The sequence below is a fragment of the Elaeis guineensis genome, chromosome 15, assembly GCF_000442705.2.
Source record: "Elaeis guineensis isolate ETL-2024a chromosome 15, EG11, whole genome shotgun sequence".
NCBI classification, from domain to species: domain Eukaryota; kingdom Viridiplantae; phylum Streptophyta; class Magnoliopsida; order Arecales; family Arecaceae; genus Elaeis; species Elaeis guineensis.
The window spans coordinates 59,745,383-59,761,726 of NC_026007.2; the positions used below are offsets into that span (position 1 = coordinate 59,745,383).

At 37.5% G+C, this 16,344-nt stretch overlaps 2 protein-coding genes across 2 annotated transcripts; both read left to right on the forward strand.

Annotated features, from left to right (window-relative positions):
• Window positions 1-4,230: 4,230 nt before the first annotated feature.
• On the forward strand, window positions 4,231-5,220 carry LOC105058088 (uncharacterized). Its single transcript, XM_010940880.3, has 3 exons — window positions 4,231-4,415; window positions 4,498-4,609; window positions 4,985-5,220. The coding sequence occupies exons 1-3, from the start codon at window positions 4,258-4,260 to the stop codon at window positions 5,006-5,008; spliced, it is 294 nt and encodes a 97-aa protein (XP_010939182.1). The 5' UTR covers window positions 4,231-4,257; the 3' UTR covers window positions 5,009-5,220.
• Window positions 5,221-9,927: 4,707 nt separating this feature from the next.
• LOC105058090 (LRR receptor-like serine/threonine-protein kinase RPK2) lies at window positions 9,928-15,579 on the forward strand. The gene has a single exon (XM_073249391.1). It carries the CDS (start codon window positions 10,238-10,240, stop codon window positions 13,583-13,585), a length of 3,348 nt encoding a protein of 1,115 aa, XP_073105492.1. The 5' UTR covers window positions 9,928-10,237; the 3' UTR covers window positions 13,586-15,579.
• Window positions 15,580-16,344: the final 765 nt, after the last annotated feature.

Consider the following 16,344-nt stretch of genomic DNA (forward strand, 5'->3'; position numbering starts at 1 on the left):
AAAACATAAGTCATAAACCATGTCATCAAAAGAATAAGTATGCTTTAACAAATGTCTAAAAGATAATAACAACTAAATAAATTAAAAAACTAATTAAGTCCTAGCTCTTCTAGCTATAGCTCTCCTAACTGTGGCAAATATATTACTCATACTTTTCACACACGCACTTTTCTTCTTTTAATCTAATATTTTTTTAACTTGACACTTAGCACTTCACAATCATGGTACTTCAGATCTTTATCTATAAGATTCCAAAATGGTTTACCTTTGAACCGTCCACTGATAATCTTATTTTGTTATATGGCTAGATGAAGCTTTTCATCTCTCAATAGTTATTTTTGCTGACCAAAAGGTTCTATCTTTGGAAAGTTTAACTCCTCTATTATTTCTCAAACTTGGAACCATATACAATGTAGTAGTACACCTAATGTTATTGTTAATAGCATCTGCAACCTGACACTCTTTATATATCTCTTGTAAGTAAGTAGATGCATGAGCAAAATTAAGTTCATCATCGGTACTATGTTGCTAGGCATGTCTCAACAAAATCTTTTTTTATATATATTTAGAAGGTAAAAAAATTATAAGACTTTCTAATATTTCATCCTGACTTAACCAAGTGCCTCCTTATTCCAAGAAATCATAAATATCCTACATGTTCTGAATATACTCATTTAAAATCTGATCCAGCCTCATTTTATGGTCTAGGTATCAAGATTTAGGCAAGTGACCATAAATGTGATTATACTCATGCCTCCACAAATAATACATGTCAACTATAAGAAGAATATCAGTCAGTCTAAAAATATATATAGCATAATTTCATAATGATTTAAATAAATCATAACTTAAAAATAAAGACTCATGCACTTAACGTATTCATATATGTACAAATATATATTATATGTAGAGCATATCATCTAAAAGCTTTCAAACCCAAACCAAACTCGTTTTTGAACTGATTTTGATACGAATTTTTAAAATTCAATATCTCTCTCATTTTAACTCTAAAAAGTATGAATTTTATATCCATAGAAAGCTTACAAAGAGTTATTTATGATCATATAAATCTCATAGTTGAGATAGAGAAATAATTAAAATAAGATTTTGGTTCAATTGGTTGGGCTCATTGATATCTCTCAATATACAAAATCTTGTGCTACAATTTTTTTTAGATTACATCACACATATATAATCTAGTTACATACAAAATTTCATAGCTTAACAATAACCCTAACTATGTCAATAGAAAAAATATCATAAAAAGATTTTAATGCAATTAACACATCAATATAGCAAGCATAATCATATCTACGTATGATTAGAAAATATCTCTATTCACTTTGATACTAATGAAAAAATTTTTGGATAATTAAAATAATTTAAAATAAAATTTTAATTATAATGCTCAAAATTCATAAATTTAAAAATTATCTCAAGAAAACCTCAACAGAGTTAATGACTTTTTTTTTCCTTTTTCGATTCTCACTTGGTATCGAAAAATTGAAAATCCATGCCTGTGCTAATATTTTATTTTTTCTTGGAAAAAACTAACGAATATTCTGTCCGATTGGTTGGTTTCAGAGAATTGAAGAGCAACGGCTTTAGTACCAATGGTTGGGTTTTTTCTCAAGTATATGGGATTTTTTGCGAGTTGTGTTTGAGCTTAATCTTGGTAGAAGCATGAAATTTTGTAGGGTTGGAGATTTTTGATTGAAATGATTCTTCTTTGGCAACAAAATTTTCTATTTATAGGCTGTATTCTCGTGATAACAATGTGGTGGCTACCCCATGCCTTCGGGGACAATGTAGGTCTTTAGAGTGGAGTCGAGGTTCAAGCCGTGAATATATAAGTGGATATCGATATGCTCGATTCGGATGATATCCTGATTTTTTGAGAACCTCTTGAGCTCCATCATGGTAGCAAAAAAGGAGAAAAGAGAGTGAGCTCCAAAAGCGAAGAGCAAAGCAGAGAAGAATGAATGCTAATATGGGAAGAGGACAAAAATTTTAGAAGGAGCTAGATTGCAAGAGGCCCATAGGAACCTCAAATTTAGAAAAAAATAAAATAACTTATAATCCATACTATATATATACAAAATATATTTTTTTATTATTTTAATTATTTTTAAAATATATATAAAATAGATATTAATAAATCAATAAAATAAAATATTTTTTTAAAAAAAATTGCACCGTGTAGGACACAGGATCATAAACTAGTGTGTGTATATATATTAAAATAAAGGTATTAGCCTCCGTCATGTGTACAGTCTATTTGCATGCCACGTGCTCGAAAAAAAAAAATTATGAATTGAGTTTTTAAAAGGAAGATTGAGGGTACTTGAAATCGTTAAAAAACTTGAAGACAAAAATCATCGTGGTTTTGGTCGCTTCTACGATTTGATTGGTATTAAAACTGTTAATTTAGATTGGACCCGTCGAGTTGGCCCATCCGCCCATCCCGTCATGTCAATGGGATGGATTTGGTTTATATTTTAGCAATCCATTTAAAAATGGATCAAATAACCCATCCCATTTGGATTGGTGGGTCGGGACAGGTTGGAGCGAGCTGGTCCATCTATTTTGTTTAGTAATAAGAAATATTATCAAATCTTTTTGAGGCTTTGACTCTTGTTTAGTAAAAAAAATTATCAACCCTCCAGAGATCGTGGAGGGAACATGGAGAGGAGAGAGAAGGGTTAATATTTTTTTTTTTTTTATGGGGGGAGGAGAATTTTGGTGGTTGGCCTGTTTAATCTGTAGTCCATGATGGATCGGGTTGGATTGAAGTTTTCTAATCTGTCAGTTAAACGAATCAGTCTGTCCCATTTCATTTAGAGGTGGATCGAGGTAAATCGGTTCTTCTTGACAGCTTTAGTTGTAGTCATAAAAAATAAAAAAAAAAAAAATTTTATCATTGAGTTACAGTCCGAACCCAGCCCGAACATCCAACTGGTGGAAGACTCGGGGATTCTGGGTGGAGGGTGGGATACACCGAGATGTTGCGGTGCTAGAAGGAGAGCTCAAGTCAAAAAAAAACAAAAAAGCTTTGAGTTTAGAGCTCATGGATAAATATAATATCCATTTAATCTCATCTATTCTCTCTAAATTTAGAAAATAGAATCTCAAAATTTAGATAAAAATAGAAAAAAAAAAAATCGTTCCTGTTGCACAAATCGTGATATTTCTTTATATTTTTTACATGTACCATGATACTCTTAAAAAAATCAACAGAAGGGGAGACAGAGAAGTAGCTCGGTGCAGTTTATTGGGACTTGGGAGGCCTCTCGTGGGGAGAGGCCGCAATGGTTTCTGTTTGGAATTTGAAACACTTGATTCGTAACATCTAATATATATATATATATATATATATATATATATATATATATTAAAATAGAAAAAAATTTTAAATTTAAAAAAAATTAATTTATAAATAACTTATAATCTATATTATGTATAAAATTTATTTTTTTTATTTTAATTATTTTTTATATATATAATAGATATTAATAAATTAATAAATAAAATATTTTTTCAAGAAAAAATCATATTTCGTGCCAAGCACGGGACTAAAAGCTAGTTTAAATAATGGGGAGTTACTTAGACGATTAACCTTTTTCTTATATATATATTTTTTATTTTAATAAGCCCATTATGAGCTGATTGCATGGAAACTGGCGTTTCCAACAACTTGCTGGGGCCTGGGAGTGCACATCTTCTTTTTATTCTTTTTTTTTTTATTATTATTGTATCTGGGAGTGCACATCTTGATCCGTGTAACAGCCATAATTAGCTAGTCGTTTACACCAGAAGTTGTATACCACCTCAGTGCCATTTGAAGTGGTAAAAAATGCAACTGATAACAGCCTATTAAACCAGAATAAATTCTCAACTGCTGACTTTAGTAATAAACACTGAAACATGTAGCAGAACTTTTTCGTTCTGACAGTCGAACATGAGCAGCTTTTAAAAATTTTGCAATGGAAAAAGGGAAAGAAACAACTTTACCCAACTTTTGCAATGGAAAAAGCCAGTGCCAACGGTCCAATTTTTGCGGGTTCTCGCCTTTGGCTTCAAACTCTAGAGTTCAAACTCTCCTGGCGGTGCTCTGCTCGCGTGTCAGTGTTAAATTTGAAAGACTAACTTGACCGTTGCCTAACCACCCAACGGTCACTTCGCCTCATCCACCCCTTTTATAACCTCGGCCACGCCCCTTGAGAACTCATTCCTCCCTCTCTCTCTCTCTGATTTCTGATGGATAAGGAGCACTCAGCGCGTGGTAAACAAACTCCTCCATCAATTGGTTCTCCAAGGAACGAAAAGCCTGATGGGATCTCACAAAAGGTTAATGGCCATAAGAGTACCACCCCTGAAGTCCTTCAAGTCCCCAAGACTTCCAAATTCCCTGACAGGTGAGAGTTTTGTCTGGGATCTCATAAAAGGTTGATGGCTGTAAGGTTCTCTCATTATCTTTCTGTTTTGGTGTTTCTACAGTAGCAGGTACTTGAGCCCAACGGATCTTATGATGTCCCCTGTTTCCAAGAGGTTGCTTGCCAGGAACCAAAAGGTCACAACTCTCTCAATGCAAGCAGAAAACTCCTTCATGGTATTAATTCTTTAGCTTAATGTTGCTGCTATTAGTTATACGTTAATGATCTCCATGTTGTTCCCTATTAATGGTAATGTAATTTGCTATTCTTTCTGACGGGAAAGTACAAAACTATTGTCCTTCCTATATATAAGCTAGCATGTTTAGAAGTTGCGAGAAATCAAAATAATATTTCTAAAAAAGCATTAGCGGTAGCTTTAAATGTGAAAAAAATCCATTGGTAGTGAACAAGGATGCATAGAGCTGATCCCAAAGAGTCGTACTTATGGCTATTTCTCCTTCAAAAACAATCAAGTTCTTTCTTTAATCATTTATTTTATTCCTTCTTTGATTTTTAGCATTGTATTTCATACGTTGTTTCGATGCTTTCAGGGATCAGGTCTCTTTGGAACATAAAGTCTCAGCATGCGTGGGCAGAAGAATTCATTTGCCCCCCAATCTTAGCGAGGTCTGGAAAGAGATGACATCTTTCTCCTACCAAGTCTTGTGATTGGAGTAGAGGGAGATAGAGGGAAACTCTGCCAGCATATGTAATGGATCCACAATGTTTTCTAGTGCTTCTTAGAGTGAATGAAATTAGAATTTTTAAATGTATGTTTATTCATATGACAAAGCTGAGCAAACAGGCAATGCATTTGTTAACATGGATCAACCAGAGTTATCTCTTCAAGTTCTTGATTGGGTGGAAAAAAATTGGATTATCTCTAGTCCATAATGGACAAGAGAGTGGAGAGATCCAGTAGTCTCGCACTCATCGATGGGTGGGGTTAATGTAATCCATGAAACATCCCATGTCAAATTGCAGGACCATCTTACAATATCTGAATGGCTGTGGTTGCAGCCTTGCAGGACTAAATCTGGTTCAATTTTTAAAGAATATGATATTAAAACTTCACAACACACACACACACACACACAGAGAGAGAGAGAGAGAGAGAGAGAGAGAGAGAGAGAGGGAGGGAGAGAGCATAATTATATCTATTTTTGTTTTAAAGAAAAACCTAAGGCAGTCAGAAGATCACATCTCTTCTCCTCTATTTATATAACAGTGAAGCCATGGATGATTTTTTAAAAAAAAAGGATTGTAACTGGATTACCCTGTGCAACTAGACTTTTGGAGACTTTAGTTGTATTCTCTGGAAGCATCTGAGATACAATAATCTTCAATTGAAATGTCAGTGTGCATGATGAAGGTAATATGGAGGTAACACTCATCTAAAATCCAGCAGACATCTACACATGGGTTTGTAATCCATCTGAAAATAAGGATGTCAGACTACTATGAGTGATATGAAACTGTCAATCAATCAAACTCCCATGTGCAACTGGGGTTTAGGTTGTGTCTTTAGTTGGATCATGCTTTGCACAGCTTTCAAAGCACTCCAAACTCTCTTTGCAGCTATTGCACAATCTTAACCATGCATCATATTTGTGAAACAGAATTAAAAGATACTGCCCGAAACCATACATGTGATAAGCCAAACAGAATCGAAAGGCAATTCTTATACTCCACGAGCAATTCTTAAGACTCCACGGCATCCTGCATGGTGTCAAGCCCATACACTGTCCATTGGCTTGAATGTTTACAAAGAAGTAAATTACTGTGGGATGAAATATCTCCATTGCCCATCCTCATGAAACTAGCAAAATATCTCTGCTATGTGGTAGAAAAAACTAAAAATGGTAGTATAATTATGAACTATCTATACCCAGCAAAGGATTTGGACATGCAATTATGCCCCACGTTTCTCTATGTGATTGTCCATTCATTACTTATGGGAATAGTAAAAAATCATGCAAATGGTAGTTTGTTTCTACATGAATCTAGGTTTCAATGCCATTGCACCACAAACATGGGAGTTTTTTTGATTGTCTTGCAAACATGGATATTTTTATTCTTAATCGTCCATTATACATTTGGAGGGTGGTGAGAAGTTCCAACTCACATTGAAGGAAGCAACTTGTCTGAATTCATGAATGAGAAGAGGCTGAGGAGAGATATCCAAGATGTCAATCTCTCAATCCAACTATGTTTTTACAGACATGCCTTTTTTGATTAACAATCCTCTTTAATGCACAGAAGCTGCTGTTTTCTTGATCATTCTCTTGGTTGTGAATCTCCGACATGGAATACTTTATTAGTTCTTGCTATTCATGTAGTATATGTTTTTCTAGAAATTAAATCCTTCAGATATTGTTGTATCACTGGTTTTTCAATCCTTTTGTTGAAGTGTTGAGGACTTGGATCAAGATATGTATCGAAATATATATTTTTTTCTCATTGGTTAGTGATAAATAGAAAAAGTATTGGACCTAGTTTGCTTTACTGGTGCATCGAAAAATCTTAGCAGTTCAAGGTCACTCATATAATTTGTGTGCTTTAGCTGGTGCCTTGAATGGTATAAGCTATAGCCAAGGTAGAGAGATATCAAGCACTGTAAAGAGGATCATAGGTTAAAATAATGATAGCATTTTCTGTCACAGGATCTAGGACCTGTCTTAAGCAAGCTGGATGCTGAGTCTGATATTATAACGGAGAAAAGTTCTAGATCCATCATTTGTGATTAGTAGAATAGATGGTCTTGGTTATTGTAATCTTACATTAAAACAGAACACATTTATTTGTCTTTTTTTTTTTTACCAAACTATTCTAGGAAACTTGGAGCGATGCCAGCTATTCCACATAGACAGGTTAGCTGGAGATTAATAGGAGTCCAGAAAGGAGCCAGCAACATTGGGTTGCAGTTCTGTGTATAACAGAGTAGTCTAGTAATCATTGAAGATTGTTTTGCCACATTTTCTAGGTACAAATAAGTTGGTGCAGCAACACTTTCCTAGTCCCTGTACTGAAGGTTGTTTTCCAAAGTGATTCTAGATATCTTTGGCCAGCCATATAATATAGGCTGAGTGGGGAGAATAGCTTTATCCAATTATACTTGTAGAGAATATTGTAGACCTTTGACAACTAAGGCCATCAACCCATTAGTATAACCATTCAGAATAGATGATAGAAAAAGACTCAGCTTTGGACCTTTGACATTTTTTTCTTTCTAATGATGTGGGTGGTATTTCATTTCCTTAAAAAAAAAAAAAAAACAAAATTCTACATTGGTTTCAGAACTCTTCTAAGCCTCTTCTCTTATCACAATTATGTTGCCCTCATAATCAACACTAAGACTCCTATAGCCTCTAAGTCCATGGTCTAGAAAGTCTGGTCTAAAATCTTAAATAGAAGACCCCTCTCACCATCAATTGATTCAATTCTTCCCTGAAAGTCCTCGAGGAAGCCGGCATTGGAGCTTTGGTGGTCATTGGTAGGTGGAGAAGGTCATGTATTGTGGTCCCCCTCTTGAAGCAGCCAAAGTTGTCATCCATCTACCTACAAACTATGAAGATCCGATTAAATCTTAGGATGGAGATTGGTTCCACATTGTCACATGATTTGCTATAAATGATCTCACATGTTGGAAAGATACTTTGCTTACCTTAATGGGTACATCACTTCCATCTTAGTATCTCATGTATATTTCTTATTCATATACTTAATTATCTAGTGTCAATATTAAACAAGCAAGGTCTACATAGTTATATATATATATATATATATATATATATATATATATATATATATAGACACACACACACACATATACATATACATATACATACATGCATGCATTAACTTGGATGCATTTGCATTTGTATATGCATGTCATGTTGCTTAACATATTACTTTGTAAATATTGTTTGCTATTTACTGGCCATAGTGTAGGTCTTGCAATTGCCTTTCTAAAATCTTCCATCCCCAACAACCAACTTAGTGGGTCAGGGTTCTTTTCATCTTTTTTTAATTGATAGAGTAGAGATGACTTTTATTTTATTACTATATCCAACAAAGAAGATAATATATTAATTTAGAACACATTAACTCCTTGATGCCACGGAGTTAGCCCGATCATCAGATAAAATTGGGGGAATGGGGACTATATCAATAGGTGTGGCCCTAGGAGAAATATAAATAGAAGCAAAAATTTCCTAGTTCATGATACAATACATTAGTTGTCCTTCTAAACAAACATATTGCGGGATAACGTGGTGGGGCTGGTGGCTCCTTGTGAGTTAATGTCATAGGATTCCTAATAGCACAAGTTTGTTTTGATTAACAACCAACCTCATAGACATACCTAATCGGTAGACTTTATAAGCCTTCATCCTATGGTACAAATGACATAAACAACAAAACCCTATGCCACATTTGTGGTCACTAACATATCAACACACATTTTGTCATTAAAAACCAGGCAATCAAGTTTTCTTTAGGAGGAAAGCTTGTTGTTAGAAATTTAAATATTGTTTGTTGATCCGAAAAAATAAAGTATCGTTCAGATATCAACTTACAAATGCTTTGCTGAGCATTTAATAGTTGCATTTTTGCACCAACAATTAAAGCAGGAAACTTGTAATTCAGTAGAAATATCTTCTTAGTCTGTATGATTTGTTAAATTAATGATCGATCTTCTCAATGGACAAAATTTTTTCTGAGTGTTATTGAGTATCAACAAAACAGTGCAACATCAAAGCAAGACCAACAAATTTCTGCTAGCAAATATTTTTTAAAAAAAATTCTAATTATTGCAATCATGGATACCAATCTTTGCTCAAATTCTCTTATATTAGCTTTCATCAATTGATATAGTGCTTCTTCCTAAAGAAAAATTAAGGAGTTTACCCAAAAAAAAAGAAAAATTAAGGAAAAAAATAAAGGTGATTCACATGGCTAATGCTGGTAGTGCTCTTCGACACATGAACCTATCTTTGCGTCTAATCTTATCCTTTACGTTGGCTTTTCTTAGTGGTCCAAAATCCAGTCTCCAAGACCCCTACTCCATTGCTATCCACGGCCTTATCAAACTAACGGTCCCGATCCATTCTGAATCATGATGATCAAACATGTCCACCATACATCAGACGATCTGCGTGGTCTCTCAATCGCGACCGACGAGGATCTCGGCGGGCCCCACCGAATACCGCCACGTGTATTACGCATGGCCGTCTCTCATCCTCCGCGGGCCCAAACCGGAGCCCGCCGCCTCGTTGACCGAGTGATGACAGCGTTGACTGCCCTTGGACCCCTTCCGGGCCCACCACCACCATTTCCCCAAAATATTTTAATTTAGACAATAATAAATAACGTAATTTTTCAAAAAGGACTGATGGTGGCCGAACCCCACGAGCAGCCAGAAAAAGCAGAAATATCGACAATCACACCCCACTTTCACACCCCCTATTCCAGGGCCACGTATAAGGCATCTTGCTCTGGTGTCGGTAATGGGTGTCAGAGTGGGTTCAATTGAATCAAATAGGTTTGGAAGTGAAGGGAAAGGGATGCAAAAGCAGCAGTGGAAGAGGAAGGGAAAGAGGAGGAGAAGTAGAGAAGAGAAGCAAAGCAAAGAAGAAGAAGAGAAGACGCATTTTTCCCCCTCAGTCTCTACCCCCGAAATTTCTCATATTTAGTTTTAGGTCCCTCCTCTCTCTCCTCTCTTTCTCAAGGTTTTCGAGCTCGTGGGCTAGTCCTCCATCTCCTGTGACCTTAGCTTGTTTGGGTTAGGGTTTCTCTCCTTCGTAATGCGCTGCCCGTCGGCGATGGAACGCCGCCGGGAGGTGGCTGCGGGAGCTCTAGTCTTTGCCCTCCTCTTCCTTGTCGTCGCGGTGGCGGAGGACGCGCGCGCCTCCGAGAGGCAGGCTCTTCTCCAGTTCAAGGCCGCCGTCTCCTCCGACCCCGCCGGATTCCTCCGTGGATGGTCCGACGTCTCCCCCGGCTCCGACGCTTGCTCCTGGCCCGGCGTCTCCTGCGACGCTGGATCCAGGGTAGTGGGGCTCAATATATCGGCCAAAGGTGGCGCCTTTTTCCCTTCTTGCGGCCGGTCGGGGCCGCTGTGGAAGAGTTGCCCGGATCTCGCACGGAGGCTGGCCGGAAAGCTGAGCCCCGCACTGGGGAAGTTGGTGGAGTTGAGGGTTCTTTCGCTTCCTTTCCATGGCTTTGATGGTGAGATACCCGGTGAGATCTGGGAACTGGAGAACTTGGAGGTCCTCGATCTTGAGGGGAACTCGCTGTCCGGCTGCCTTCCCTCCCGATTCATGCGCGGCTTGCGTGTGCTCAATCTGGCCTCCAATCTGCTCCAAGGTGAGATTCCACGCTCGCTCTCAAGCTGCACGCGTTTAGAAACCCTAGACCTCTCCAGCAACCAGTTCAATGGCACGATCCCTGGGTTCCTTGGTGACTTTCCCAAGCTGAGAGAGCTATCTCTGTCTTTTAACCGGTTCACTGGTGCGATTCCTGATGAGCTTGGAGCTGGTTGCCAGAGTCTGGAGCATCTTGACCTGTCGGCGAATCTTCTAGCTGGTAGCATTCCTGGTGGCTTGGGGAATTGCAATGAGCTTCGGTCCCTGTTGCTATTTTCCAATTTGTTAGATGATGTTATTCCTTTAGACCTTGGCCGGTTGACAAAGCTTCAAGTTTTGGATGTTTCAAGGAACAGCTTGAGTGGCTCTGTACCTGTGGAGCTGGGAGGCTGTGTCGAATTATCTGTTCTTGTTCTTTCTAATCCATACTATCCGATGACCAGTTTTGATAACTCGAGCTATGCTGATATCGATGATTTCAACTATTTTCAAGGTGGAATTTCTGAGAGCATTACGACCCTATCGAAGCTTAGGATCCTCTGGGCTCCAAGGGCGACACTGGAAGGTGAGATTCCCAACAGTTGGGGTACTTGTGATAGCTTAGAAATGGTTAACTTAGGTGAAAATATCTTCACTGGGCGGATCCCAAAAGTGTTTGGGCAGTGCCACAATCTTAAAGTTCTTAACTTGAGCTCAAACAAGTTGACTGGCTGGCTGAGTGAGGAGCTTCCTGTGCCTTGCATGGATATCTTTGATATTAGTGGGAATCAGTTGTCTGGCTCCATTACGAGGTTTGTCCCAAAAGCATGCTCGTCATCCCAGTTCCGGCTTGATGATCTGTTCTCCGCATACTTTTCGTATTTTTCATATTGGAGTCAAGCTGGAATCTCCTTGCTTACGTATGAATTCGATGGTGAAATCACAGTATATCATAATTTTGGTGGGAACAATTTTACCGGTAATCTAGCATCTCTACCACTTCAAGCTGACAGATTGGGAAAGTCGATGGTTTATGCCTTTCTGGCTGATGATAATAATCTTGTCGGGACATTAGCAGATGTTCCTTTCAATACATGCAAGGATTTGAATGGATTGATCATTGACTTCAGCAACAACTTCATTTCTGGTGCAATTCCAACAGAAATTGGGTCCATGTGCAAATCTCTTGTAGTGTTTGATATTGCTGGGAACCGAATTACAGGTGTGATTCCTCAGAGTATTGGATCGTTGAGCGGTCTTGTTGGATTGGACTTGAGCAGGAACCATATTCAGGGTGAGATGCCAGCAAGTTTGGAGAATTTGAAACATTTGCAGGTTCTGTCCTTGGCCAAAAACAACCTCGGTGGTTTCATCCCTGCTGGCTTGGGTCAGTTGTATGCTCTCAAGGTGCTGGATCTTTCCTCCAACTCTATCTTAGGAGAGATTCCTGGTGGTCTTGCCAATTTGAAGAGTCTCACTGTCCTTCTTCTTAATAATAATAAACTCTCCGGAAATATTCCTTCTGGTTTTGCTAACATAACATCGCTCTCGATGTTTAATTTGTCATTCAATAATTTGTCAGGGCCATTACCTTTGAATGATAGCACCATTCAATGTGATAGTGTTCTTGGAAACCCTTTGCTCCAGTCTTGTCATGTATCTACTCTCTCTGTTCCTCCATCTGACAATCAGGGGGATGCTGGGGATTCACAAGCATCTAATGATTCACCACCTGGAAGCCCACCAAGTGATAGCAGCAACAGAGGGTTCAATTCTATTGAGATTGCTTCCATAGCATCAGCAGCAGCCATTGTTTCAGTCCTTTTAGCACTGATTGCCCTCTACATATACACCAGAAAATGTGCGCCAAGATTTGCAGGTCAGTCTTCAAGAAGAAGAGAAGTCATGATTTTCATCGACATCGGGGTTCCTATAACTTATGAGAGTGTTGTGCGAGCCACTGGGAATTTTAATACAAGCAACTGCATTGGAAGTGGAGGCTTTGGAGCCACATACAAGGCTGAGATTTCACCTGGAGTTGTGGTGGCTATAAAGAGACTCTCAGTAGGGAGGCTCCAAGGTATTCAGCAGTTCCATGCAGAGATTAAAACCCTTGGGAGGTGGCGCCACCCAAATCTTGTTACTTTAATAGGCTATCATGTCAGTGAGGCAGAGATGTTTCTCATATATAATTATTTGCCTGGAGGAAATCTTGAGAGATTTATACAGGAGAGGGCTAAAAGACCTGTTGATTGGAGGATGCTCCATAAAATTGCTTTAGACATTGCATGCGCACTTGCTTACCTGCATGACCATTGCATACCTCGTATCCTACATCGGGATGTTAAGCCAAGCAACATTTTATTGGACAATGATTATAATGCTTATCTCTCGGATTTTGGTTTGGCAAGGCTTCTTGGGAATTCTGAAACCCATGCAACTACTGGTGTTGCTGGGACTTTTGGGTATGTTGCCCCAGAGTATGCAATGACTTGTCGTGTTTCTGACAAGGCTGATGTATACAGCTATGGTGTAGTGCTGATGGAGCTGATTTCAGATAAGAAAGCCTTGGATCCCTCATTCTCTCCTTATGGAAATGGTTTCAATATTGTTGCATGGGCATGTATGCTGCTTCGCCAGGGCCGTGCTCGTGAGTTCTTCACTGAGGGGCTGTGGGATATAGCTCCACATGATGATTTGGTAGAGACATTGCACTTGGCTGTCATGTGTACTGTTGATACACTTTCAGTCAGGCCCTCAATGAAGCAAGTTGTACTACGGCTAAAGCAGCTTCAACCCCCAACCTGCTAGCATCGATATCACAAGCATGATTAACCCATTCATCCTTGGCAAGGGTATAATGAGTTGTAATTTGTATTCCATTTAGTCAATTTTTCTGATCACCCCTTAGACTTAACTCTTAGTTATAGTCATTGTCTTTGTATTATAGAACGTCTTCTTTTACCCCCATGTTCCTCGCTGGGGTGGCTTACCTATGGATGTATCTGCAAAGGAAAGAAAATGCAGATGTATCTTAACCAGATCAGCTTAAAAATATGTCTTTACATGTATTTATGTAAATTTTATTCCATTTAGACTTATATTTATCCTTTGAACTCCTGAGTAGTTTTTGAAGATTATGATTGATTCCTTTTGTAGAATTCTGCTTTCACTCTTTTTTTTTTTTCTTTTTCTTTTTTCAATTGCATGTGAAGGGCATTTGTTATACGATAAAGTTTGCTAGAGATTCTTTATTTTTCAGGAAATATGGTAAAATGTCACGTAAAAATCATGTTGCTAGGTTATGTATTTAGAAGAGTAACTGCTTTGGTAAAGAAGTTTGGAGACATGGTCCATCATGCACTTGTCAAGAGAGCCAGTAAAGAAATTAATTAATGTTTGATTTTTTTTTTTCCCTCAAGATTATTCTATAAGAGTCAGAGGCATGCTGTTCAAAGTAAATCTATGAAGGCATCCTTTCTATGTTTGGAAGAATTGAAGGTTCTATGTATTTTGGACCTGCTATACTATTCGAGGAGCTTGTGCTTCCTTTGGATATGCCATTTGTTCCATTTTCCACATCATGAACAAGTTTTGAATGACATGGGAGGTATTATGTGCCACTTTATGCGGACATTGTATTTCTCTAGTTTTTTTCTTTTAAATTAAGAAATGAAATATCTCCATCAGATGACAACATTGAAGTTTTGAATGTACGGGTGCAGGCAATGCAGCTATGTGCTCGTTAAATTTTGCTTGTTCCAAAGCGGGTAAATGAGATAGAATAAGACTTTAGTCTCACATGCATACTAAGTAGTTATATGAACATCATCTATATTTCCCCCATGTTTTATTTTAATTTGCATGTTTATGTATGTATTACTACATTAAGGATTAGTTACCATTGCATTCAGTCTCTATCTCATTTTATTCATTTTGAGATTCCATAATAGCTTATATAGTATGTACATGGGCACAACTTTGATTCCATAATAGCTTATATAGCTTATAATGTCTTAATTAAATACTTAAAAATAAGTACATTGTCAGTTATTGGTTATACGGGTATGGGAAGTACATGGTCGTTATCTTGATTCTTTGTGCTTAACTACAGAAGCAAAAATTGACAAGTAGTCATAAAATGCCTGCATGCTCTTTACAGAAATGACAATCATATGTGGCACACATGACATATCTCATCTGTTGGAGATACAACAGCACCGTTCTCTTATATTATGGCGGATCAGCTTTGACAAAGTTAATGCGCTTTTTCATCTGAAACAATGATATCAAATTTGTTGTAGTATTTATAAGTTAATTTTGTTGCATATATTTGTTACAATTTGATAAGGCATTCTACACAAGGCTTAATTTTCTTTTTAGCATCATAACACATGAGCTGCATATAATGCTAATACATTTCTATTTAAGTTGACTCATGTAGATGATATGGAACGTGTAAATAAGTATATACTGCTATTTTTAACTCTATAGTTTTTCTAGTCAAGGATGTTTACTTATGGAGAACCTATGGTCTAAAACCTCTATGTTGGAATATATCCGAATCAGAGGTTTGAACCATATCGTGTTATTCCAAAACCAACCCGGCATGTTTTCATTTGACACCCATTCCAAAACGAGAAATGATAACTATTTAGTTTCCATTTTCATTGTAGGACTGGCAAACTTGGAGTTCTGGCATTTTCCTGTCACTATAATACCATGGTGTAAAATCTACTTCCAGTGCAAATTTTAGTTAGCAATTTTACTTGTCCCTATGGATGGAATCTCTCTGGTTTGAGTCTAATTTCATGGAAGTTTTTTTTTTTTTTTTTTTTTTTTAAAGGAAAATGAAAACAACATATGTAAGTTAAAAAAGAAAAAACATAAAAATGGAAATATAGGAAAAATTGTTAAAGATATTTGGATCAAATGATGCCTATCAACATAAGGTTTTCCAGTTTGATGATATTAGCTTTCATGGAAATGGAAGGGAAGAAAGAAGATAGAAAGGGGAAGTTTCTTATTGGATGGGGAGTTTAGGGTGCTGAACAATCTTTCACATGTGAACATGTGAGGAGAGAATAGGATATTACTTTCAAACTATGTTCGCTGCTACATGTAACTTGGAAGTCGGGGGTGAAGCTGCTGCCTAACTATGTAGGTGCTTAAGAATGGTCCAGAAATGGGCAAAAGAGGTCCTTCATAGGTTCAGCTTTATGTGGTCATGTCAGTGATGTTCTTCATTTTCCCACCAGGGTTGCTGGTCGGGGTTTTGCATTCAGCTTTACAAATACATTTGATGGACTGCTGTTATCCCCCAATATCAAGCGACAGTTTTGGTTTCAGATTTCATACTGTTGAATTAGTGATCTACATGGCATGTGCCAAGTAACATTTGTTTGGTCAATGGAATAGGAAACATCCCAAGATATTCCTTTTTGTTGATTTTTTATCTGCATCAGATGCCAAGTGACATTTCACCGTTTGACAGGATCACAATTCACAGGTGTCCATTCTGCATTGTCTTCAAGCAGCCACATGTATTGCACATGGAGTGTGATGTTTTA

Coding starts and splice junctions, on each gene's coding strand:
- LOC105058088 (XM_010940880.3), top strand. CDS start 4,258: ATGGATAAGGAGCACTCAGCGCGTGGTAAACAAACTCCTCCATCAATT. Junction 4,416..4,497: donor ACTTCCAAATTCCCTGACAG/GTGAGAGTTTTG, acceptor GTGTTTCTACAG/TAGCAGGTACTTGAGCCCAA. Junction 4,610..4,984: donor AAGCAGAAAACTCCTTCATG/GTATTAATTCTT, acceptor CGATGCTTTCAG/GGATCAGGTCTCTTTGGAAC.
- LOC105058090 (XM_073249391.1), top strand. CDS start 10,238: ATGCGCTGCCCGTCGGCGATGGAACGCCGCCGGGAGGTGGCTGCGGGA.